The sequence below is a fragment of the Macaca thibetana genome, chromosome 2 (assembly GCF_024542745.1).
Source record: "Macaca thibetana thibetana isolate TM-01 chromosome 2, ASM2454274v1, whole genome shotgun sequence".
Taxonomy (NCBI): domain Eukaryota; kingdom Metazoa; phylum Chordata; class Mammalia; order Primates; family Cercopithecidae; genus Macaca; species Macaca thibetana.
This window is the reverse complement of record NC_065579.1, coordinates 165,270,718-165,298,203: the sequence shown is the minus strand read 5'-3', so window position 1 is coordinate 165,298,203 and position 27,486 is coordinate 165,270,718. Positions and strand designations below refer to the sequence as shown.

Below are 27,486 nucleotides of genomic sequence, written 5' to 3'. Positions count from 1 at the left end.
AATATCTGTGTCTAAATCCTGGATCAACTGTGTCAGTAGACACAGTGCATTCGACATGTTGAACAGAAAGTTGGTGGAAGTGGAAAGAATGAGGGAAAAGATCGGTTAATCTGGAGAAGAATGTCTGCAATGCTTTTGCTAACTCTTTGCCACAGAGACATGAATTCATTACTTCCTAAGTTGCTAACTCTCTTACATACCTGTTACCACCCTATCTCAAACGATGCAATAAGTGTCTCCTAACTTTGCTATCTAGTGCAGAGACTGTGGAGTCCCTGTGGTCATAGCCTGTATCATCCTCTTCTCACCCAGTTTCACCAAGTTCATGCAAGTACACATCCTTCTCCCAGGGTCAGGGATTTACAATAATTTATGTTTGGATGCTCTTAAGACAAAGCTCACATGGATAAAATAAATGACTGTCCCCAGTGTGAATCCACATGAGATTATAAGAACAAAAAAAAAAGAAAACGTATGTACAGTGTCTTTGATAAGACACTGAAAACAAATACTTCCCTCAAATTGTCAGAGTTTTGATGATCTTACCACATTTTCCATAGATCACATCAAACTGCTGCATCAATTCTGCTTCAGTTTTAAATGGTGAGTATTTGTAAATTATAGATAATTCCATTGCAAATTTCTGGGGATCATCTGTGACAGATTCTCTGGTTCTTATTAACCATGAGGGCATTGGAACTACAACCTATTAAAAAAAAAAACACACATCAATTTATTATAAAATACACAAAAAACATTATTCTTTTGTCTTATCTATTTCATTCCACTCTTCATCTAGACAAATTACAAAACACTTGAGTTAAAAGTTCATTTTCCTCCTATAATCTAGTCGTATAAGAGACACATAACAAATGTGTATAGACAGGATTGTATTTTAAAATACTCCATTGTGGAATATGGGAACAGATGGAGTGTACTTCAACTCCCTCTTGAAGGGTAGAATGGCAGAGGAAACAACAGAATCAGCATTTTAAAAGTTGAAAAGCAGATGACAGCACACACAAGAAAAGCAATCTAAAACCCAAGCCAGAAAGAAGAGCCAGCCTGATTTGCAATTCAGAATTCCTGCGCTGAAATGCTCAGGGACTGATGGGAGGAGTTAACTCTAGAGTTGGGGTAGGGGAAGAGGAGAACTAGAAGTAGCATCTACATCCCCATCTGGCTCCTCCTCAACCCCCAGGGTCTGGATATTTATTCTCTGGAAAGAGTAGAACAATGGATTTCTAGACTGGAAGACATACCAGGCACTGCTGTTGGGGGCACCTTACTGAGATTAGATAGACTGAATGAAAGTACACTTCGCAGATGCTGAGAACCTCAGATCTCATCTCCCATTTGTCTCCCAGAAGCTGACAGGTAGGCCTGGAGGCAGAAGACTAGGAGTCTTTCTCGAAAAATCTGATCAACCCAGAAGGAAAGACGCAAAGACAGTTACATTAAGGATTCCCCAATAAAAAAAAGCTCAGTTAGATCACATGATTGTGACAGTCACAGCAGCCAGGCCCCACTCACACTCTCAGAGCTCGCACTCAGCATCTTATTGGACTAATCTTTAAAGTATTCAGGAGTAATGGCCATCTAAGAAAAGCCTCTAATATGATAATAGAGAACAAACAATTATAAACAAAGCAACTCAGTGAAAACAGAAACCATAAAAAGAAGATGAAAATTTCAACAGGGCAAAAATCAATTACTGTTAATATCTTCAGAGTTATAAGAGAGAATACTGTATTCATGAAACAAGAATGAGATATCCTTGAAAAAGAAACATTCAGCGAATAAGAAAGACTTCTTGGAAATTAAGAATATGATTACAGAAAGAAATTCAGTGAAAGTACCAGAGGCATTTGAATCAGAGTGACTCCATCTTGAACAGGGGCTGTGTCAAATAAGGCTGAGTCCTACCTGGCTGCATTTCCATTTTAGGCATTCTTAAGTCACAGGATGGGATAGGAGGTGGGCACAAGATACAGATCACAAAGACCCTGCTGACCCAGATTCACTAAGAAGCTGGCCAAATCCCGCCAGAACCAAGATGGTGACCTCTGGTCATCCTCACTGCTCATTATTTGCTAATTATAATGTATCAGCATGCTAACAGGCATTCCCACCAGTGCCATGACAGTTTACAAGAGCCATGGGAACGTCAGGAAGTTGCCCTATATGGTCTACAAATGGGAGGAAACCTCAGTTCCTGGAATTGCTCACCCCATTCCTGGAAAACTCATGAGTAATTAACCCCTTGTTTAGCACATATAATCAAGAAGTAACTATTAGTATACTCAGTTGAGCAGCCCAGGCCACTGTTCTGCCTATGGAGTAGTCATTCTCTTATTTCTTTACTTTTTTCTTAATAAACTTGCTTTCACTGCACTCCATGAACTCGCCTTGAATTCTTTCTTGCACAAGGTCCAAGAACTCTCTCTTGGGGCTGGATCAGACCCCTTTCTGGTAACAAAAGGGTTCAAAAATAAACATTAGAACATCTCCCAGAAAATAAAACAAAAATATAAAACTCAGAAAACAGGAAAGAAAGGCTAAGAAAATTAGAGAACCATTTCCAGAATACAATAGCTAAAAAAAAGGAGTTACAAAAGGACAGAAAACAGAATATGAATAAAAGAAAATCATCAGTTATTACGAGAAATTATTATCCCGGAATTGAAGAATATGAGTTTCCAAATCAAAAAGACCCAACAAGTGACCAGCACAATTGATGTAAATAGGCCACGCAAAGGCAAGATATTGAAATCAGCATACTGGGACAAAGAAGATTCTTTTGACCTTCAAAGAGTAAAGGCAAAAAACAAACACACAAAAAAACAAAAAACAAAAAAAAGAATGGGTCACATATAAGATTAAGTAATTAAATGGCTTGAGACTTCTCGATAACAACACTAGAAATTAGATAATGAAGCAAAACCTTTGAAACCCTGAAGGAAAATAAATTCCAACCTAGAAATAATATCAAGCCCAACTACCATTAAGTGTTAGGGTAGAATAAAAACCTTTTAATGCATATGAGGTCTCCAGATATTTTGCCCTCTATGTTCCCTTGCTCACGAAGTCACTGGAGAACATGCTGTACCAAGAAGAGAGAGCAAGCTACGGAAGAAGACATGGTATCTAGGATCTCAGAGATGACACAGAAGAGAGGGGAAGGGAATCACCAAGACGATGGCAAGGGCGATCCCAGGATGGCAGCTGAACACCGCCATGGAAGCAGGAGTGTGAGCTGTAGCACAGGAGAAAGCCCCAAGCAGACTTTATCAGGACAATGGAACTGAGAGGACAGCACTTTGAGACTGGGGTTAACAGAGTGATGTGAACACAGAAAACCAAGCAAATATTCAGTGATAGTAATACACATAAAAAACTAAGCAGTCAATTATTAATCTTAGGGGAAATAGTTGTACATGAAAAGGAAAAATAATAGTCAATGACTTGGTATAAGTTGAACAGTGTTTATAAAGCCTTATAAAGTAAATACTGAATACTGTCATAACTAAAATTACAATAAACCTATGTTGAGGGTGGGGGATGATAAGACTGATTATATGATAGAAGCAGAGAAAAAGGTAGGTAAATCCTCTCTTATAGTGGGAGGTTAATAGATAATGCCTAGATAAAATCAGGAAGTAGCAATACAAGCATGCTATTTAGAGATACGCGGGCAAATATCAAAAGAACAGGCCACTTATTTTTATTTTTTTGAGACAGGATCTCACTATGTTGCTCAGGCTGGGATCAAACTACTGAGCTCAAGTGATCCTCCCTCTTCAGCCTCCCAAGTAGCGGGGACTACAGATGCACTCCACCATGCCCAGCTAGAACTTGTTAATATTGTTGCAAGAGGTTGTCTCTGTGGAAGTAGAAACGGGAAGTGGTTGCTGTTGTTAGTTTTTTTTAAAAAAAAGGGAATGGCCCATTTTAAGAAAGCTATAAATAAGGGTTAGCCCAATCTTCCATGCCCTTTACACACATAACATGCAACATAAATGCTTAAAGCATCACTTTTTCTCATGTCAGGTTCCCACACGGCTTACTCCTTTTTACCTGCAGACTGCTCCTGTCACCCAGCCCCACCCACTGGCAGTCTCATAGTCCTACACCATCCATCCCAACTCCATATGCATCTCCAGGTCTGAGACTTGTTGGGGCCATTACTGTCCAGTACCAGCTTGTCCAGCTGCAAGTTGTCCTCTCTCCATAAAACCCTCATTGGCCACTCGAGGCCCTCTAATCTCTCCATCCATATCATTGCTTTTGATAATCTGGTAACAGCAGCCACACAGACTCATTGAGGAGCATTCTTTTTAAATACCCTCACTTTTTTATCCAATTCATATGCGCCTACCTTATTTTGTGATAAAGCTGAAGACTCTTAGATGGCCACATGATCTTCTGCTTCTTTTCTACCTTCATAGAGTCTATCCAGTACCAGGCAGAGAGCAGTTCCTCAACACGTATTTGTTGTACTGAATTATAACTGATAGTCATACTAATAAAACTCAGGCACTGGTTCAGCAAATGGATCCAGGGGCAGCAAATGCCTCTGGATCAGCAAATGGAGTTGAAATTATGGTCACCAGAGTTACAGTTTTAAGTCTACTTTGCATTCAATTTCTTTACATTTTGGATTCCAAGTCTTTGACTCCAATATTTTATTTATTTTTAAAATGATAATCCATTTACGGCACATATGTTGGAAAGATTTTTCAGGTTTCTTCTAAAAAGCTCATCATGTCTAAGGGAGCCTCTTCTTTTGGGAGATTTGAGCACATGGATAATGAAAATGAAGTTCTCAGGAAAGGGTTAAGAGGACAGGCCTTTGGTGTCCCCAGAACGTCTTGATACCTTCTCTCCATTTCCCAAACATATTCCTAAGTTTCTAAATCATATCAGAAAGAACCCACGACAAGATTTCACCTCCTGAGAGAGTAAATGAAAGCAACATCATTGCTATGGGAACAGAAGGAAAACCTCAACTCTTACCTCACTAAGACTTTCTTCTTCACAGAACGTCTGAGAAAAAAACACACAGGTCATCGTTTCTTCCTTCTTCGTAAAAAGAATAAAGTCTTTTCCAATTCTCATGGACCCACTGTATTGAAAATGAAGAACATCATGTTTTACATCTCAAATACTAAAAAGGAAGAAACAGGTAGGCTGTTACCACTGTGTACTGTAATAGGATGTTCTTTCCAACACTGTTCTGCTGACCCGTCATCGAGAGGGTATAATTTCTTTTTTTTCAAAGTAAAGCAGAAGAATTTGAACTAAGCCAGCTCCACACTTTCGCTTGCGATTTGGCTGCTGGGGAAAGGGTCCATTCAGGGCTTGAAAGAACAATCATCTGTCTCAGGCAGGAGCCGTACAAGTGAGCCTCATGTCCTCAACTTTCAATGCAGCACACTAAAAAAATGAGCTGCAGACACAGCACCTAGGTTAAAATATGCTTTGAGAAACAACAGAACATAGAGATGCAACAAAGCCCTAAAGTCCAGGGGTACTGCTTCAGGGATCTCTGAAAGAGGATTTATCTTATTATTTGGGAGAATTAACTTAAAATGCTGTAAAGATAAAAGTCAGTTACGGGCTGGGCATGGTGACTCATGCCTGTAATCCCAGCACTTTGGGAGGCTGAGACGGGCTGATTACTTGAGGTCAGGAGTTCGAGACCAGCCTGGCCAACATGGTGAAACCCTGTCTCTACAAAAATACAAAAATAAGCTGGGCATGGTGGCTCACGCCTGTAGTCCCAGCTGCTCAGTAGGCTGAGGCAGGAGAATCGCTTAAACCAGGGAAGTGGAGGTTGCAGTGAACCGAGATCATGCCACTGCACTCCAGCCTGGGTGACAGAGTGAGAATCTGTCTCAAAAAAAAAAAAGTCAGTTTTGTATATGGAGATTATAACACAAAGTAGGTCACCCCTGCCTCAAGTTTATATTCTTTTTAAAGCTTTACATGCCTGCATCATTCTGTGTAAACTGCTTTATAAACAGTGTTCCCAGTATCAATAATATATGTTTTCAGGGAAAAAAAGATTCTCACCTTTTAAGACCATTGCCGTATTGCCCTATGAACTTCAAGGTTGACAGCCGTTTTTTGGATCGTCCAAAGTAAATGATGTCTGAAGCTTCCTCTGTAATTGACAGTGACTTTTAAGGTGGTTAGGAAGACTCTTTGACACTGGCCTGAGGCCCAGTTGTCAGGATCTCACATTCCTCAGAACATCAGGGCAAATCCCTAGCTCTCGGGTCAGCCCAGACACGAGGATTTTCATCAGGATGCATAGTCTCTGACAAGGGTCCTAATGGTATTACAGTCAGCCCAAGGTACTGTGGGCTCCACATTCACGGACTCAACTACTCTCGGACTGAAAATATTCAGAAAAAAATAAGTTGCATCTGGACTGACCATGTACAGACTTTTTTTTTTTTTTTTTTGGTCATTATTCTCTAAACAATAAAGTTTAACAACTATTTAACAGCATTTACACTGCATTGGGTATTATAAGGAATCTGGAGAAGATTTAAAGTATACAGGAGGATGCATATAGGTTATATGGAAATACCGTGCCATTTTCTTTCCACAGCTTTTGGTATCCTAGAAAGGTCCTGGAATCAACATCCTACAGATACCGAGAAACAACTGTATACTGAAAGAGATGAGACAGACCTAACCATGTGGCCTTAGGTAGAGTTTAAAAGTCTGAGCCTTATGCAATCCCTCCCCCCCCCCCCCCCCTCCCCCCTCCCCCCTCCCCATGAATGACGAGGTGATGGGTGCTGACGAGTTGATGGGTGCAGCACGCCAACATGGCACAAGTATACATATGTAACAAACCTGCACGTTATGCACATGTACCCTAGAACTTAAAGTATAATAATAATAAAAAAAAAAAGTCTGAGCCTTAATTTCCATGTTCTGGAAGAGGGAACTACTTAATACTTATATCACAGCGTTGCTGATGAAGATAAATGAAACAAATTAAATGAGATGACGTATTTGTGAAATCCTGAACACAAAACTTGGCACTCGGTGGGTGTTACCAAATTATAAGTGTTGTAATTATTTGTACCACTAGTAATTTCCCCACAAATTTAACCCTTAACCAGGCCCGTGTGAGACTAAGAGGGGCAGGATGGCCTCTGCTCTGATACCACCTGGGAAAGAAGGCTAATCATTTCAGACGTTCCAAGTCATTCTCCTGACCTCTCCACGTGTTCTGGAATTCTACACAGTAATCCTTTGGACTCCAGAATATATTAATAGCAACCTCCAGGACCAAGAATGTTCTTCTTGTTGGCCTACCTGAATACATGCTGAAGAACTGTCCTGAGGACCCTGTGTCAGTCTGGGTACAGACATGCTATAGTTCAGTGGCACATGGTATGAGGTGTGTAGAAGCCACCATACACTCTGCTTCTCTGAAACTAACTGGACCTTCTATGATGTGTTCCTATGAGGGGTTAGGCATTAGGTGAGGATATCCATAATGACAATATTAGCTAGTTCTTATTGATTGTTTAGTATGTGCTAGGTACTACGTTGTAAACTTACATGCACAGTTTATTTAATATTTATAACAAAACAAGAAAAGTATTATTATTATTATGACCTGCATGTCACAGATGAGCAAATGTAAGTCTAAGGAGTTTTAAAAACCTGCCCAAGGTCACAGAGCTGATAGACGGTACAGCTAGGATTATAACCCAAAGTTGTAAGTCTTGATACAGACATAGTATAGCTCTGAACCAAATCCTATGTGTTCATTACACACTACATGAACTCACATGCATGGTTACCAGGTTCTGAGCATGTGAATAAACCACTGAACAGGCCAGGCATGGCTCCTGCCTTGGACAACATTATGTTGTGGTAGGAGAAACAGACTGAAAGTAAACTAATAAACAAGATCATTTCTGACTGAGAGTATTAAGTGAAGAAAACAAAACCAGGATAAAGGGATAGAGAATTAACAGGAATGTGGCCTGCAAACAGAATGATCAGGGAAGCCCACTGCCAGATAGTTAACATGAGATGGATTCAAATGATCAGGGGCCAGCCATGTGTGGGTGGAATGTTCTAAGCGAGGAAGTGGGAAGAACAAGAAAAGGCCAAAGAGATGCATAGAGCCAAATAATGTAAGGCCCTTGGAAGAGATGCTGAGAGTACAAATTGTATTAAGTAATAGAAAACCACTGAGGGTTTTCAACAGGAAAATAATATGATAAAATGTACATTAAAAGAAAGAAAATCACTCAGGATGCTGTGTGAGGAATGGACTATAAAGGGGCAAGACTAGATAATTTTTTAAAAACCCAGAAAGTACTGTAGTCATTTTCTATGGGTCCAGATTGATGTAGCTCCCTTTGAACAAGGGATAGATTCTACTTTTAGTCATCTTCCTTCTACTTTATTACTACTTGATGCTACTATGTAACTGAAGTGTGAGTTCCTTCTGAAGGTCTGAATATTCATCATTTGTCTGTGTTTCTAACATTTTTTTCATGACCCATATAAAAAGAGTTGCTTCTTTTCATAAGGAATTCCCTTAGAATATATCACATATATTCTGTCATTTATTTTAGGAATTCAAAAACAGGAAATTAACATTCAGGCTAGAAGAGAAAAATCACTTTTTTCAGCACGGGTTTTTGTTGTTGTTGTTGTTACAAACTCTTCCTTCTCCTTTAGTTAAACACTAAAAGACCAAGAATACTTTTAATCAAAATGACCTGGAAAAATCAAAATTATCCGAAGTCAAAACAAAACTGGGTGAAATAGTCTTTCTAAACTTGCTAATAAATACTCTTCAACTATTCAGACCAAGGGGAAACTTCAGAGCCGAAATCACATATTTGCCACGTCTCATATTCTCAGCTTCTAACAGCAAATCAATATCTGAGCATATTGACGCATCCTTTCCTCAGTTGTGGAACAGACCACGGCAGTTCCATATTACTTGAAAACTCTCACCATTTTTAAAATCTAGTGGTCAAAAACCCTAGTTTGTGGAACACACCGTGTTTAAAGATTTCAGGAAAACAGTAAATCTAAAACAGCCCAACGCCCTCAGATGGAATCACATTTCAATTTCACAGCACACAGACACTGTGTGCCCACAATGCGCTAGCTTTGTGCTAACCTTGAATACACAAAGATAAGTCATGAAATATATTGTAGATGTATTCCTTATGATGGGAACATTCATTTGAAGCAACTAAATTTTCCAAAATGCAGAGGAAAAAACAAGGCTAAAAGCAAGGAGAGGTAACCTCTACCTCAAGGGTAAGCAAAATTAAAAATAGCCTAAAGGCACAGGAAACGGCCTGGGGATCTCCCAAGCAATACCTAAAGGGTGAGCTAAAAACAATCTCAGAGTTCATTCAGTGACTATTTGTTTTCCATTCATTCCCAGATGCTTATTTCCTACAATCAGTAACATTTGCCTTTCATTTTTCTGACAATATTTACATACATTTACTTTTTGTCTTGGTTAAGATGGTTACAATAGATTTACTCTGCCAGCTGGGATACTTAAAAAGTTCAACAAAAAGTCTGGGGCTTATTTCCCTTAATAGCTCCATACCTGTTTTTGCATAGATAGCTCAATTGATTTTTATTTATTTTGTAGGTTTTCAGACTGTTTCCTTTAACAGCCAGTTAGGTATCTAGATAATTAACTTACCAGGGCTCATGCCACATCCATCATCCAGGAAACACAGCATGAAGCCCCCCTGCAGGTTTTCATTATCCACTGTAAGAAAAAAGCAGTTATTACTAATAAATATCGGGCTAATTTGTTAGTCAGAAAGTCATGCTGGTAGAATAATGACTCGTCTTCCTCCAATGCAGCCACAGAGTGACAGAGTTATGGCACAAAGACGGAGCCCAGAGTGGAGTCTTGGCTACAGCTTCACAAGAAACTGCAGGGAAAAAACAATCATGCAACATAAAGGCTTTAAATTAACATAAAACATCTACATGTGAAAAAATTATGTATACAGCAGGACATGTTCTGCTCTGGAACTGGACTAGTCCTTTAAATGTCAGGCATTTCCTCTCTGTGGGGAGGGAAAAAGGTAGATGGTGAAGTGACCCCAGGATCCTTCGCTCAAACTGACCAACCTTTGTGCCCTTCCACCAAGGCACAATTATAAAATAAATCTAGGCCATTCTTATTAAATCCATCAGGCTCCCTTCTAAGTAGTTAATTCCCATAAGAGCCATTTGTGAGTGTTTCTTCCTGGGAACAAATATTTACCTCTTGAAGACGCATTTATAATCTTTGAAAATGGCTACGTTATTTGAAATCAATTTTGATGATTTAAAGATATCATTAAATGACATAATATAAATCTTTGGTTTACAAAAATGTTGGAGGTAGGCTGGGTGTGGTGACTCATGCCTGTAATCCCAGAACTTTGGGAGGCCAAGGCAAGAGGATCACTTGAGGCCAGGGGCTCAAAACCAGCCTGCCCAAGGTAGTAAGACTTGGACTCTTAAATAAATAAATAAATAAAGTTAAAGGTGCAACTAAAACTAATGAGACTAATTTTAGTGCCCAGTTTGTAAACGGGCCCTGAAAATAATTTCAGTAGTTGGACATATGAGTTCTAGGACATTTCTCTTTCTTAAATGACAGTGTTATAAAGGAATAATTTATGCATAATAAACTACACATGTTTAAAGTACACAATTTGACAAATTTTAACACACACATGCATGAAATCATAACCACAATCACAGCAGCAAACATATCCACACCTCAAATGTTTCCTTCTGACCCTTTGTAAACCCTCCCTTAGGACTCTTTCCTGTCCCATCACCTTCACCTTACCCTCAAGCAATCACTGATATGCTTTCTATCCCCATAGATTCATTTCCAGCACATTTATTAAGTCAACTTCTCTGTTCAAAAGTCACTTAGAGACTGGATGTGGCAGCTCACGCCTGCAATCCCAGCACTTTGGGAGGCCAAGGACGGAGGATGGCTTGAGCCCAGGAGTTCAAGACCAGCCTGGCCAACATAGTGAGACCTCACGGCCACTAAAAATTAAAAATAAAAAAAAAATAGGCTGGGCACAGTGGCTCATGCCTGTAATCCCAGCATTTTGGGAGGCCGAGGTGGGCGGATCACAAGGTCAAGAGATTGAGACCATCCTGGCCAACATGGTGAAACCCCGCCTCTACTAAAAATATAAAAATTAGCTGGGGATGGTGGCACGTGCCTGTAGTCCCAGCTACTCTGGAGGCTGAGGCAGGAGAATCACTTGAACCCGGGGGGCAGAGGTTGCAGTGAGCCAAGATTGCACCACTGTACTCCAGCCTGAGTGACAGGGCGAGACTCCATCTCAAAAAAAATAGCCAGGCATGGTGGCACATGCCTGTAGTCTTGGCTACTCGGGAGGCGGGAACAGGAGGATCACTTGAGCCTATACTTCAAGTTTGCAGTGAGCTTTGATCACGCCACTGCACTCCAGCCTGGGCAACAGGGAGAGACCCTGTCTCCAAAAAAAAAAAAGGCCACCTAGAATTAATATTTTAAAAAGTGAATAAGTTTCAAGATAGCCCATGAATACATACTTATAAAACGTACTTAATCTTTCTGGGTTTATAATTTCATGGTGATATGCCCACTTCTAATTCCCCCTTCTCTCTCTAATTTACTTCTTTGTCTGTAAACGTTTAGGATCTGGCCTACCATTTCATTTTCCCAGTTCCTTCTCTCTACCTAGTCCTCTGGTCTGCTTACCTCAACTTCCGTGTCAGGACATTCCTCCTCTCCCCCTTTAAGGTATTTGTTCTGTTCAGTCCTCCCTCTGAGGCTGATATTTCCTCACTGTTCAATGAGGGGAATCCAACTCTGCTGAGTTCTCTGCATAAGGCAGTAGCTCTCAATCTTGGTTGCACATTGAAATCAACTAGAGATATTCTAATGTAATTGGTCTTGGATAGGGTTCAGAAATTGGTATTTTCTTGTAAAATCTCCCTCGATTATTCTAATGTTCATCCAGGATTGGGAACCACCTGACTGGAAACCAGGTTTAGCCTCAGGCAGCTCTGCACAGCTGCCACAGCTGATTTGCACTTCTTTGTAAATATTTCTCCTGAAAGGAGCTTGCAGAAAGAAGGGTATTCCTTCAGTAAATGGCTGGGAAAGACCAAAGATTCCTAGCAGACATATACTACAGTACTTCCCTTTTTTGTAAATCCATATTAGGAATTGGAGACAAGCAAGTACAGCCTCAAAATTTAATACTCCCCATTATCCACTCTGAAACCTGGCCTTGTTTATTTCAATTCCTTAAAACTATGAATTTCAGGTATATTTTATCACCTGTTAATTACGTATGTCCAAAACAAAACAGACACCTCCTCCCATGTTAGACTTTCTCCTCCTTCTTGTCTCCTGTTCAGTAAATGGCATCGCCCTGCCCCTAAGCTTCAGTTGTCCAAATCAAAACCTCAGGATCATCATCATGTTCTCCATCTCCTCTTCCCACACATGGGCAACTATCTGGTCCTCTCGATTTCACTGCCTTAATGATTCCCATTTGACCACTTTCTCTATCCCCAGTATACTGTCTGGTTCAGGAAACCACCATCTCTTTTCTGGATCACAACAGCTCCCTAACTTCTTGCTCTCCCTGCAGTCATAGGGTGCAGCCAGTCTTCCATCAGTTGTGTATTTCACTGCTCTCCTGCTTAAAACCTCTCCATGGCTTCCCACTGCTCTCAGGATAAAATCCAACCACGTAATAAATCCTGTTTGTCCTCCATGACCTGGCCCTCTGGATAACTCTCCAAGCTCATTTCTTGTCTTCCCCTCACCTGCCCATACTGCCACCTTCCACTCCTGCACAAATACTCCCCTTGAACAAATCTTTAACATCTCAAACATTTTTTTCTACATTGTCTCCATATTCCAGTTGCTGCACATAATGCCCTTCCACCCTTTCCATGCTTCACTCACCAGGTGAATGCCTATTTTCTCTTTCAGTTAGTTCGTATCAGACTTCTTTTAGGAAGCCTTTCCTAATCCTTCCATGTCATTAGTGCCCATAATTAATGTCGCCTTTATCTCTGTTTTCCCACCTTTGTAGTATATTAAAATACCTGTTCATATATCTGTTTGTCTTTTGGACCAATGGTTCCTACACTTTTTTGGAACACAGTACCCTCGGAGATATGAGGAAAGCTATGGGCCCTCTACCCACCAAAGTACAGCTACATACTGCATTTTTCATGGGCTCCACACTAAAATGCCAGTTCCTTAAGAGAGTAAACCCAGCACCTAGCCCAGTGCCCAGCATTTAGTAAGCACTAAAAAAAAGTACTGAATGTATATCCATGTTTACTGGAACTAATACACACAAACGTATAAAACACCATAGTGAAACATATTTCATTTGAATTTTATAGCCTTCAAATTAATTACTTGACAGAAATTTAAGATTGACAAGAATTCAAGACCACAGTAAATAATTTGAAAACTAGTCCAATCTTAGATTAACTTTGTATCCCCAGAATAATTCTATGTATTGATGCATAAGCATTGTCCCTGCCTTTTTTATCCATTTTTTTTTAAGAAAATCAGTTTGCTAGATTGATAGCCATATGATGGCTTGCCTCAATAAAAAATGAATAGGTAAATCAATAAAAACATGAATAGGTAATTTTAAGCCAAACTGAACTATAAGTTCAGTTTTTTGCCAAATATACATAAACACAAAAAAGAAGTAAGTGCCAGCCAAGCCAGGCGTGGTGGCTCACGCCTGTAAACCCAGCACTCTGGGAGGCTGAGGCAGAGGGAATCACTTGAGGTCAAGAGTTTGAGACCAGCCTGGCCAACATGATGAAACCCCATCTCTACTAAAAATACACAAACTGGCCGGGTGTGGGCCTGTAATCCCAGCTACTCGAAAGGCTGAGGCAGGAGAATTGCTTGAACCTGGGAAGCGGAGGTTGCAATGAGCCGAGATGGTGCCACTGCACTCCCTGGGCAACAGAGTGAGACACCATTTCAAAAAAAAAAAAAAAGAAGAAGAAGAAGAACTGCCACTTTAATCTCAACTTGGTCAAGATCTTATTTTGTTTGTTTATGATGATGCTGAGTACTTAGGTCTCCAGTCACAAACTCCAAAAAATATAATGCATGGATTCTGATTACATTTGTTGTGTTTTGTGACTATGGATAAGTCTTCTCATCCCTGCATCAATTGTGTGTGTGCTCTGAAGGAAATGCAGCTTACATCTGTTCCTCGTCCTCCATTGCTAGTACTATTGCCCTATTATAATTCTCATGAAATCTTGCCTAGGTAATTCCCATAGCCATATCTCCCTGCTATCCTTGCTTTCATACTTCTCCAGACTCTCTTGTAAGGTATTTCTGGAATGAGTATCCTTCTTTGAAAAAAGAAAAGAGCACATGTCTACTTAGAAAACTGACACTGCTCAAAGTTCTTCAGTGGTCCACTGACTGCAGAAAAAACCTTAGTATGGTATTGAAGACGCTCATTCATTTGGTTCTGACACTCAGTGTGAGTCAAGCGAGCCTCAGCATTGTTCCCTGAGGGCTTCTTCACCAGGTATCTGTGTGGCTCCCTCCCTCACATCATTCCGGTCTTTGCTGGTACGTTAGCTATTTAAAGAAACCTTCTTAGACCACCCCATGAAAAACTGTATACCCCTTCCATGGCTCTCTGTTTTCTTATCCTGCTTTATGTTTTTCCCTTTTAGCACTTATCGTTGCCTGGTACACTATGTATTTGTTCATTTCTGTGCTGTATCTCTCTCTCCCCATTAGGATACATGTTCCAGGGGAACACAGACCTCAACATTTTGCCCAGTGCACTATCCCCAGCACCTACAATAGTAGACAATAAATTATTACTGAATAAATTAATGAATCTGTGAACTAGCCTACATCCATTTGTTTTCTCATAATTATTATTTAGACAGGAATATTCTTTTCTTCCTGGAGTATCTGACAAAAATCACATTCATATTTCAAGCTCTAGCCCCTTAATAGGAGGCATAATTTCTTCTTTCTCTGTGTTCCCACCATACTTTGAGTCTCTCCTAGGCAAGAGTGTTCATCCTAGTTTACTCTATATAATTGGATATGGAAGGGAAGATGACTTTTTCTCACTAGAAAGGCCCTATTCTGTGCCTTCACTCACTTTTTCCCTGTGGAGGTGAGCTCACTCACCTACTGGTCACTTAGGGAAGAATAAACTGGGAGGCTCAGTTCGCACCCTGCATTTTCCTCCTGGGAGAAAGCTGCCTGCAGACAGCATGAGTCCTGACCCCTTGTCCCAGGGCAGACAAGTTTCAGAGGAAGCCCAACTCCACTGGGCGGGTGAGTCTGCGTGATTCCGGGGTCTGATCTGCAAGTCCATTTGCTCTCTCACATTAAGCTACATACTCCAGCCTAACATTTATCAGCAATAAAGGCTGACTCTTTTTTTATTTCTCAAGTTTTTCAGGACCTGGAGAGGAGAAGGAAATGAAGAGCGTCATTTATTGTTTCCTCAGTTATCTCAAGAGGTCCACGTCTATCTTCCTCATGAAGCATAAGCACTCCTCTGGCTCAGAACACTCAGTTAACTGAGGTGCTTTTTAAACAGAGATATGGATTTAGATCATGGAGCATATCCTCTCACCCGTGACCAGTAGCCAATATTGCAGAACAGCTGACAGAAAAGTGATAGGGATGCAGCGCGACTACCTGGGCATTTCTCTAGGTAGTGTTAACTACAGAGCTGGATCACAGAATCTAACTTCATTAGCATCATAGTCTAACGAGATAACTAATGAGTGCAAAAATACTGGATGACTACGAATAAAGTCAGCAAAGAAAACAGATTTTCTAGCCCTCATACCGCACATTCACGTACACACTTTAAAACTAATCAGTTGGGAATGATGTATGCTTAATTATGAATAACCACTAACTTAGTATGCTTTTTAAAAATAAAACTGTTTCTCATGGCAGGCGAATTGAGTGTTCCAAATCACTCTGATACATTCACAAAACTCTGGAAGACCTAATTTTGCAAATGGGTCCTGCAGCACACAATTTGACTCTCAGAGTATACTTTCCTCACCCTGGCTCCCCACAGGGTCACTGTACCCACAAAGCACTTAGATTACATTAAAATGCTATAGAATGTGGTTTTATCTCATGAAATGAAATACAAGCAAATAACTACAGGCTTTCCATCAGAAGAATATAAAAGAAAAAAGCAAATCTGCTCACCTGAAAAGACATCAAGCCTTTCAGCCCCTGCATCTCTGGAAACAATATAAACATATTATTGCTTCAAGATAAAATGGATTGCTTACATAAGGTATAACCTACTGTCAGATATCAAGCAATACAAAAATCCACTTAAACTGCTTCAAAATCAATTTCTAACATGTTTCACTGTGCTATTATATCATAAGACCTACGATTAGTCATAATTTGAGAATATGAAAAAGACTGCAGTTCAGAAATGTGAAAGAAGAGATGGAATTTAGTGGAAATTACACAAAAAAACTAACAAAATGGATATAATTTTTTTAAAAAAACAACAAAAAAAGCTGGCTGGCAAATAATCCAGAAGTCATGGAATGTTTTTCATATTTGAGTTCCAAAATAAAGAAAAATCAAATTACTAGGCAATAGTGTACTATAAGAAGACGTTTTAAAGAACATACATGGGAGGAAAGAAACCAAAATGCTAATAGGAGTTTTCTCTATGTTAGAGATTGGAAAACTACAGCCATGGACCAAAATGGCCCATCAACTGCTTGTAAATAAAGTGTTATTGGAACACAATCATGCCCATTCATTACATAGTATCTAAAGTTGCCTCAGCACTACAATGGCCGAGTTGAGTAGTTTCAAAGGAGACCCCATATTCCACAGAGGTGAAAATACTGACCATCTGGTCTTTTACAGAAAAGGATGCTGACCTCTCTTCTAGGTGATGAAGATTTAAAAAAAAAAAAAAAAATCTCCATTTTCTAAAATTCACAGATTTTTTTTTGTATTTTTTTACAATTATTTTTAAAAGTAAAACTTTTAATAGGAAAGGAGAAAGGGCCAGAAGACTCCGGCTTCAATACCGAGGATGTGACAGAAAGGAAGAAGGCATAGGCAAGGAAGACTTAGCTGATGAGTAAGAAGGTAAGTTAAGGCAGGGAGGAGTCTAAAAGGAAGCTCAGTGCAACAACAGCAACTACGTAACTCTGGTGGGGAAACCTGAGCGTCTCTCAAAAGTTCCATCAGTTCTAAACCCAAAACTACCCCAAACAAATCTGAGTAGGTACACTGCTCGTGCTCCACAGGCCTAGAAGTTAGTCCCATATAGCTCCTTCCTCTAGCCAATTGCTGCTTCTCAGTCCTCCCTATATAGACACTCTGGAGTCACCACTGCCATTTCTTGAGCACCTCCCATGTATCAAGTAAGCACTGAATGATGTATTTTTGAAAATTCTCTTCCAATCCTTACCATAGTTCCGTAACACATAGGTATCAATATCTCCATTATATAATCATGCATTACACAAAGTACCATGTACACAATAAATGCTTAATAAATGCCAATGTATTGAAATGGAAGTTTTTAAAGAGAGGTTTTTTATGCAGCACTTCCACAGATAAAGGCATAAAATAATTCACCTTTATCATATATTAAGACATTTTATAATAATCATTGTTCTTTAGCCCAGGACACTTCCTCTCTGAAGAGCTCTTGTATGAGGAAGCGGGCCCTAACAAATCCTTCCTATATCACCACATATTCTTCTCCTCTCTCTACAATATTCTTTTAATATCTTTCAGTTCTAATTTTTAAAACTACAGGAAATCATTAAAATAATGAATACAATGATATAAAAGAATTTCTTAGAGTAACATGGGGACTCTCCTTCATAAGACCAACCGAGTATCTTAAGTCTGCTAAATAGCTTCTTCTGATGTCAAACACTAGCATCTAAGCAGTGGTGGAAAACTCAAACGTCCATGAAGAAAGAGGGACTGAAGGGTTGAGGTTGTCCACAGGGGAAAACTGGAGGCAAAGCTGAAGGCACAGGCTGGTCCCACGAGAGCACCTGCTACTCACCTCCAGCCCCTGATCCCGTGGAGGAATGTGGCCTTGAGATTGCTACTTCTCCTAATCTTTCAAGGAAGGCGGAGGGCCCAAAGTTTTTATTTGGTATCTCCAATATCTTAAACCTTATAAATAATTCCTTTTTTCTCCCTTCCTTTTCTTTATAAACACTGTGCAAACTTTCACTATGAGCCAAACACACGTAAGACAGGCTGGACCTGGTCAAGGGGCTGCCAGCTTACAAATGCTGCTCTAAGAATCGGTTGATGGATCACATGTCTGAAGTCAATCTTTCTTTCCCAATCACCCTCTACTAAGAAACCGTTTCCATTGTTCTACTTCTTCTACGTTCTGATTTTACTTGTCCTCCTTTGTTGAATGACTGAAATAAACAACTTCAAAGGAGAAAAGACAGTTGGAAAAATCGACAAATGTGTTCTTTCAGACTTTCAGATGTCAAGTTGCTGAAAGTGGGCCATTCAGTAGGAGGCAGGACCGATGACATAGGAAGAGCCTTGCTTCCAAGCTTTGAGCAGAAGAAACAGTAGCAACCCTAAGCTCCTTTAGGGAAACTAATCAGAAGTGTTCATCTGTCTTGGCTTCATCCTTATTAGCTCCTTCCAAGCTGAGCTCATGGCTCTGAACAACAGACTTTATTCTTTTTCTCCGCTTCCCTCCCTTTTTATGATTCCACTAGCTCAACAGACAGAGTTTCCTAAAAGGAGGAGATGACGACTTTCCACCTAGTGCAGGGCAGGAAATTCTGGATGGCTGGTTAATTGACTACACTTTGTGGTCACACTCTCAGACGGGGCATCTCCCATCTAAGGCAAAAAACGGGGAACAAATACAAAAAAGCTAAAATACTGTTATCAACCAATGGCAGGGAATTTAAGCTTCTACTGAGAACCTTGATCTAACAACTGCATATTACCTCCTGGATGGATTTTGCTTTCTAAGGAAAAAGTAGGAAAAATCTTCTGTTATAGGGAATACCAATATAAAACATGTCAAATGCTTTATTCAATTTAACTTAAAAAAAATTATCCCCTCACAAGCTCCCACAAATACACTACTGAGTAGAACTTAAATTGTCTAAGGGGTTCCTTAATCATTAATACCTTTATTGGAGACAGTAAAATGTGGTAGTGAGGTTCTGCAGCCAGACAGCCAAAATTTGAATGCCAGCTCTGCCAAATATGAATTATGTGACTTTGAATAAATTATCTAACCTCTCTATGCATCAATTTCCACATATGTAGAACTAGGATATTAACTCCCATCTCAGAGTGTAGATGTAAGGATGCATGACATAATGCTCATATATAAAGTGTTTATGTATGTCTGATACATAGTAAGAGATCAACAAGTCAGCTATTTTCTTAACCATACAATTTGCTTCAATGCAGACTTCAATAAATGCCCAAATCCATGTGTAAATTCTCAAGACAAGTATACACTGACATACAATTCAAAAATATCTAAATGAATATGTACTATTAAATGGTTATTAACATAAAAACAGACTTCAAGTTTGATCATAAATAAAAATTAAATAAAGGTGAATAATTCTTTCTCTCAACGATGCTTTTCTCTAGAATACCTTGATTTTGTAGGAAATCAAGTCACAAAACATTCCAGATGGGAAAACATGACATGATCTTTTTATCTTTCCATGTAACTAGACAACAGTTTGGTCATGAAATTCCCTCAATAAGTGTTGTTCACAGCTGAACCTTACCTTGCATTGTCCAGCAATTCAGCCAGTGCTCCAAAAAGGAAACTGTGAGTGGTGCTGATGAAGAAACAAAGAGAAAACAAAAAGTTAAACCAGGTGTGTAATCAATGTAAAAGCTTTAAGATACTTGCAGACAAACGTTCTCCAGTTCCAGACATCTAATGAATTAAGAAGTTACTCTAGAAACAACTCTCTCAGCACGGTCAAGATTTGGAACTAGATACCCTCCATTATGAAGCCGGGGTTAAAAACACTTTTGCCAAAATATCCTGTCCACTTCTAATAAAATAAAAACTTAAGGGTGTTAGTGTCTATCACTGAAATAAACTTTGACCTTTTAATATTACTTTATAAGCATGTTTTCAAGTGAGTTTTTTCCCCCGAGGATTTTTCATTAAAATTGTATTACTTAAAGACAAAATATTTCTGAAGAATACTGATCAAAATCCTTGCCTACTAAAAGGCCATAAGGCTCCATCTGCAGGCAAAGGAATTGGCAGGAAGCCCTTGCGTGCCTCACCAATCTGTATTTTTCTGGGGAATCTTTCTGCTGAAGCCTGCTCCTTAAATAACCTCAAAAATGGCCTCAGGTCACTCTCTCCTGTACCCTCCAATGCCAAGTCCTCGGTAACATAATGCTCCAGTCAGCCTTCAGTATTTACAACATTTTGGAGGTTGCATAGTTATCTGAGGGTGGAATCACACTAGCTTAAGGCTCCCAAGCTTGCTTCTAATTTCCTGATGCAGATATTTCAATCAGCAACCTTATCACAGCATTAAGGGAATATTCAGTATGCAATTTTCTTTCTATATTTAGTAAACAGGTAACAGAAGCAAGAGAGCCTCATTTATCAAAAACACATCTGCTCTTCTATACGAAAGAAAGCATCATCTGCAATGTCTCGGAGTCTCCAAACACCTCAGGACACAGGACAACACTTTAGCTTAAAATGTATTTTTAAAACACACACACACACACACACACACACACAGACACACACAGAATATATCCCCATATTTTGGAGTTTCAAACACAGAGGCTGATTAAAAGTCTCTTGAGTCCAGTAAGCTTTAAATTTTGTAATTAACAAAAAAAAGTACTAAAATGTTATTGTTACAAAAAGATGTCCTTCACCCAAAAGAAAGCCATTATAAAAATGTAAAATAGTGTAAAAGAGAAGTATGATATGCTTTACAAAATCAGGACTTTAAATCACAAGCCCTTCTAGGAAATTTAAAGTACATGATTCAATATACAAAAATTCAATACACAAACAATCCTTTAGAAAAGCAACTGCAGTAATTCTGACCAAAACATCACATGAGTTTCTGCACTAACTCATTCGAGAGATTGTCGCTGACTGCCTACCATTGCCCATGCTTACAGGTAGGGTCTTGGATGTCTTGGAGCTCAAGCTGGTGGGGTACATGGAAAACACACAAGTAAACAAACATATGAAGATGATATTACAGATTTTGACTGGGTGCTACCTTCATAGTAGTGATAGGTAAGAGTAACTGGTGAGGAGGGGCATGGTGGTAGGGAAAGCACCTCTTGGTAAAAGGTATTTAAACTGAGTCCTGAAGGATGAGAGAATTCACTCCCTTGCAGAGTAGGGTAGAAACCTTCTAGCAAGAGCAAGAGATGCAAACACCCTCGAAGCAGAAGAAGAGCTAAGAAGACCAGTGAGCTCCGCTTATGGTAAAATGGGGAGAACAGCTTGAGATGAGAGCATGACTGGGTCATGCAGGGCTTCCTAGCCCACAGAGAAGAACTTGTACTTGGCTGACATACAACTGGAAACCACTGTAGTGTTTTAAGAAGAGGGGCATAATTTGGTTCACATTTTAAAAAGTTCACTCTGGCAGCTTTCCAGGATAAGGACCATCGAGCAGCCAGAATGGAAAGCAAAGAACCCAGTTAAGAGGCTGTCTGGAGTAGTCTGGACAAGGGATGGTGGTGGCTTGGACTAAAGTCAATGGCAGTGGAGACAGAGAGAAATGGATGATTTGAAACATATTTAGAGAAAGCATGCACTTGATGGATTGGACATAGAAGTAAAGGGAGAAATTTAAAAATCACTCCTTTTGCAGAAAGAAGTCTCAAACAACAATCTACCTAGGCTGAGCTCAGTGGCTCATGTCTGGAATCCCAGCACTCTGGGAGGCTGAAGTGGGAGGATCACTTGAGCTCAGGAGTTCAAGGCCAGCCTGGGCAACATAGCCAGGTCCTATCTCTACTAAAAATTAAAAAAAAAGAATTAGTCGGGCATAGTGGTGCATGCCTGTAGTCCCAGCTACTCGGAAGGCTGAGGCTGGAGGATCACTTGAACCCTGGAGTTCGAGGCTACAGAGAATTATGATCATATCACTGCATCCCAGCCTGGGCCACAGAGCAAGACCCTGTCTCCAAATCCAACCAACCAATCTACCTGGAGGAGCTGAGAAGTCTTCGATTTGTATCTAATTTTGTTGTTACTCCATGTCGCTGTCACTTGTTAAGTTACTACACCACTAGTTGAAAATGGGACTGGGGAAGTGGCTACCACAGGGTGGTTTGGGAGAATGGAGGTTGTGAAGCAGTAGTCACAAAATCCATATAAAACTGAGGCTGAGGAATTTTTCTGAGATAAAATTCACAGTCCTTCCAGCACCGCACTGAGCATTTTTCTTAAATTCACTCAAAACTATTATTTCTTCATTTGTCTTCCACCTCAGCTACCTTTTAACTTTTTTTCTACCTTTTCCAGCTTGACATCATTCTCTGTAGAGACATAAAAACTGAGTATCTGCTGAATATTGCCTGTTTAACTCTGTTAATTATACAGTTTGTCCCACACAGCAAGGCTGGCCTTCCCTGGCTTTCTTTATACCTCCACTTTTGTGGTTTCAAATTTGGTACATCCCTGATATCAGTCCATATATTTAGTAAATCCAAATAACCAAAAGATGCCAAACAAAAAAAAAAGAAAGAAAGAAAGAAAAAGAAAAACCCTGACGTACCACTGTGAATTAAACAGCACTAACTGCTGTAATTTGCTGTATGGGAAATGGTAGATTAGAGGAAACACCTCTGTCGTTCTCCTCTGCAATCTGAGTATCTGCAATGACACGTGAGAAGCTCTAAAAGGCAGACAGGCACGGCAGCGAAGAAGAAATGACCAAATAACTAAAAGGTGAGATTCCTATCCTTAGAGAGGTCACATTTTTGAAAAGACTCAGGAGGCCACAGAGTTTGAAATCAATATATGCAAATTACTGTGTTTGAAGGGCAACTTTGTTTAAATTGTCAGTGCGTTAGGCAGACTAAGGTTAGGCAGGATTGGTGGAATCACGGTTCTGCCGACCAACAATTAAACAGTTGTGTTAAATGATAAATGGGGGCCTTCCAACCACTTGGTGTTCATTGAAGAGTACCGAAAGGGTTCAGCCTGGCCCAGAATATATCTTTATCACGCTTTCATGGTTTTAAAAAAGCCTATACAGCTCAAATAAGTAAATAAATCCATAAATCAAGTTCACTTGTTGAGTATTTCCTCACGGAACCGGCAAAACCTTTCCTCATGGCGCAGAGACCCTCCCCGACCCCGACCCCACCTCGGCACTCACGAGTTGGCGTGGATGAAATCCAGATGCAGCTGGGCCCGCCGAAGCGCAGCGTACCTGTCGTCCATGCCCTCGAACGCGACCCGCGCAACTCAACGGGACAAGGACACCTGACCGGCAGCGGTTCGCCCGCACCCGCCCCCACACCCACGTCCACGCCCACGCGCAGAGGCCGGGCTCAGCAAACACGTGCTCCCCCTTGCGGCGGGACCGCGAAGCTCCCCCTGCACCGTCGACCCAGTTGTCTTGCGAGGTTGGTTGTTGCTTGGTCTTGGAGCCACAATTTGAGAATGATGCATCTGAGCTAGGTTCTCCTGGAATTGAGATTTATGTAACCTTCTCAGACGGTTGTTCCCCACCCTGCTCCTCTCAGTCACTCCCCAGGGGTAAAATGGAGCCCAAAACTGGGATTAGAATTTGATTCGAAATGATTACACACTCACACAAGATTGTGGGGGAACGTGGGCGGCAAAGCAGGACAGTGCGGGGAAGGTAAGTAGGTAGTTCTCTTTGCTTGTCCATTTGTTACATAGAACCAGAGGTAAGGGTGCTCTGTCCTGTAATCCTAGCGCTTACTTTTCTGTGCGTCTTGGGTTGATCATGTTTTTTTCTATTTGGAGGAAAAAATGAAAAACAGAAGTGACAAGCCGGAGAGAATACAAAAGGAAAACTAAAGACAATCAGAACAGAATTTGGACTTTAATATAGAGACTTGTCCCTAGGTGAGAATAGCGGCCCCCACCTGAATGGATCACTAACCTTTTTTACCTGTCAGCTGACATGCAGCTATTGCACTTGCTGGCCTGGCTCAGTGCCTAGATATTCTGTATTGCTCCAAAAGATAGAACTAGGCAGGTAGAAGGTAGGGGTGAGGGATTGGTGTGGGTAGATAAATATGAGGAAGGACTTCACAGATGTGTAGAACAGCTGTGTAAATAAATGGTGTTTCTCTACTCACAAAGCACTGAGTTCTTAAGTCACCAAAACCCAACTGATTCAATGTCTTTTGACTTGGAAACAAAGGTAGTTCAATAATACTCAGCAAAGATTTTACATGATAGTCATAAAGTCAGAAACAAACATCTTTTAAATAAAGGACTTGAACTGGATGTGTTTATAATTTCCAGGCATCATACAGGCAGTGAAGCTCTCAGAAAAGAAAAAACAAAAAAATAGTTTTGGAGTAGTCATTCTACTTCCAAAGAGAGGAGTTTATCAACTACTACATTTATGGGAATCAGGAGAGGAAGAGAGATTTGAATGGCAACCCAAAGGAACATGATGTTCTAATTTCAAAACTGGAAGTAAACATAAACATTTCAAGTAATTTTCCTGATTGCATTTTTGTTTTAACAGTGGCTGATGTGGCGATGTTTTGACAGCAAAATTGTCTTTACTAAGCAACTTGAGCTATCTTTCCAATTTTTCCTTCTATAGAACTTCACAAATAAGATATTTTATTTTTATTTTATGGACAAGAAAAGCTTGACAAGCCTCTTCTGGATTTATTTTACTACCCAATTTCCAGCTGCTATCTCAAAGCAATTTACCATCGGAAGGGCACCGGAGCCACCAGCCTATAATTAGTAAAGGCTGTAATATCTAATTTTTATCAGAGGGAAGGGTGTGATTATTGCAGAAGCACTCCTTCTAATAATCTGAGCAGAGACTTCCTACGGTAAGTGGCCAGCCCCAAAGCACCAGACAGTACTGGTTAGCCTGCATGACAGGGACAGAGAGAATCCATTAGATTGTGATTAAAAAGTGGCTTGAAAGTCACTGCGCAGAATCCACCAAAAGCCTTTCCCCACCTCCCCGTTTCAACACTGTTTAGCCACTCTGCCATCATAAAGGCAAACCTCGTTTCTCCACAAGGAGTACTTTTGTGATTGCTTATTTCAGTCATATCCCTCAACCCTGCCTCAGGATTCATTTTAACATTATTTCATGGTTAAAAATACTGGGGGAATGGCAGGAAGGGGAAATTTAAAATGAGAATGCCATTTGATCATCTTATGGTTGGTACTGATTTTAAGGAAAGCCTGTTTGGGAGAAAAGACTCTTCAACTCTTCCTAACTTAACATTTCAGGTTTGTAAAATTCATATTGTAGTCACAAATAATGGCTCAAATCTTTCAAACTACACTTTCCCTCTCATTTAAACAGCTGTTATGTGAGCCAGCATTTCATTGCTCTTCACAAACATGTTGAACTCAAGACAGATGTTATAAGCATAAAAAACTGATGTTTGAACCTACCGACCATCCACAATGGTTGGCCGTTTCTTAAGAACTAGAATTTAGAAGTGACATTGGCATATTAAATAAACACAAAAAGAAATGCTATTAAATTGATGATATTAAAAGAGGCCAAGGACCCTCAATTGGCAATAGGAAAATACATCTGAAAACAAGTCACACTCTTTGCTATGGCTTGAATATTTGTCTCCTCCAAAACTCATGTCAAAATTTAATCCCCAGTATGGCAGTTTTGAGAAGTAGGACCTTTAAGAGCTGACTGGGTCATGAGAGCTCTGCCCTCATGAATGGATCAATTCATTCGTAGATTAATGGGTTATCACATGAGTGGGACTGGTGGCTTTACGAGAAGAGGAAGGGGGACCTGAACTAGCACACTCAGCCCTCTCATTATGTGATGTCCTGGGCCACCTGGGGACTCTGCAGAGAGTTTTCACCAGTAAGAAGGCCCCTACAATATATGTCCCCTTGACTTTGAACTTGTGAGCCTCTATAAGAAATAAATTCCTTTTCTTTACAAATTACTCAGTTTTAGGTATTCTGTTATTAGCAACATAAAGTGAACTAAGACACCCTTCTTACTCATTTTATTGCATTCATGTGAGACAATCTGATTAGTGTGTTTTTGTCTCTCTCAGTCTACTCCATGTTAGACAATGGTAGCGTTTTCATTGCATTAAATCTAAGTTATTTATATTACTGGAAATCTTTATGCCCAGGTTTGCAGCACAGTGGTAAGCATGTCTGAAGATTGTAGAAAAATATGAGGCCTTGAATTTGCCCAAATAATAGTGATGGTAGTAGAAGATTGAGAAAATAGGGTAGTCACTTTGGTTTGGGTAACCCAATAGCCATTTCCAACTGTCTTATTTCCATCTCACAGCTGAAAGCTTGCTTTCCTGTACTCTTCTGTAGTGAGGGATGACCATCTGACCCAGTCTTCAGAAATAAGATAGATGTAAAAGTATGCTAAGTGGTTTCTAAAACGGCTTTTGCTTTCCTATTAAAAGGCACAGGCAGGCCTGGCTCTGTCTCCATCCTTCTATGTGTCTGCCTTGAATACAAGAACAATACCTGGATCTTTGGGTGTCATTTGCATCCATGAGGAAAAAGTCAAGAAAATTACTTGAAGCCTCTACAAACATTCTTGAATTACTAAACCAAAACTCAGCGATCTCTCACCTCCAGATTTTTTGTTACAAAACACAACTGAAATTTAATCCTTATTTGTTTAAGTAATTAGGGTTGGCTTTGCTTTTACTTGGAGCCAAAATTATTTTAACTGGTATGGAGTAGCAAAGCATAATGCCAGAAAGCACCAGAAGTAAGCATTCTTTTCATCATTGGGCATCAGCAAAAGAATATTTATTATAAAGAGTGATATTTATGTTTTTTCTTGACAGAAGTAGTAAATGTGAATTGGCTGAGAGGAAGGAAGACACTGCAGATGGGAGCAGCCATTGGAACAAAAAGACAGAGGAAGGGGCATGACATACGTGTATGGAATATAATAACTAGAATCACTAGACTGAAGCACAGGAATAGACAAGGTTGGCCAGGTAAAGAAGGAGAGCACTGAAAGAGGGGTTCGTGTGTCAGGGGTTTGCATGTCAGTAAACAGGTTTATGTTTTCTGTGATACATCATTTGGATCATTACTGGCTCATCTAGTGAATCAACCATTTATTTGGTTGGAAAGCCAGCTCTGTGGTCATCCCAAGAAAGTAAAAAGAAAAATGCCCGTTCTTGCA

At 40.0% G+C, this 27,486-nt stretch overlaps 1 protein-coding gene across 4 annotated transcripts in view; it reads right to left on the bottom strand.

The window, feature by feature from the left end:
* Positions 1–23,630, bottom strand: part of MORC1 (MORC family CW-type zinc finger 1) — a 155,599-nt gene extending 131,969 nt beyond the window's left edge. For 3 of the 4 annotated variants that reach the window (XM_050778900.1, XM_050778901.1, XM_050778902.1), the window contains exons 1-7: positions 23,482–23,630; positions 19,876–19,929; positions 16,295–16,329; positions 9,719–9,787; positions 6,076–6,166; positions 5,017–5,125; positions 547–706 (exon numbers count right to left, since the gene is read on the bottom strand). In XM_050778900.1, the coding sequence (XP_050634857.1) occupies positions 547–706; positions 5,017–5,125; positions 6,076–6,166; positions 9,719–9,787; positions 16,295–16,329; positions 19,876–19,929; positions 23,482–23,546 (583 nt within the window). In that variant the 5' untranslated portion in view covers positions 23,547–23,630. Of the gene's footprint in view, positions 1–546; positions 707–5,016; positions 5,126–6,075; positions 6,167–9,718; positions 9,788–16,294; positions 16,330–19,875; positions 19,930–22,875; positions 22,974–23,481 lie in introns of all 4 variants that reach the window. The other variant, XM_050778903.1, reaches the window with a different exon arrangement.
* Between the last annotated feature and the right edge of the window lie 3,856 nt (positions 23,631–27,486).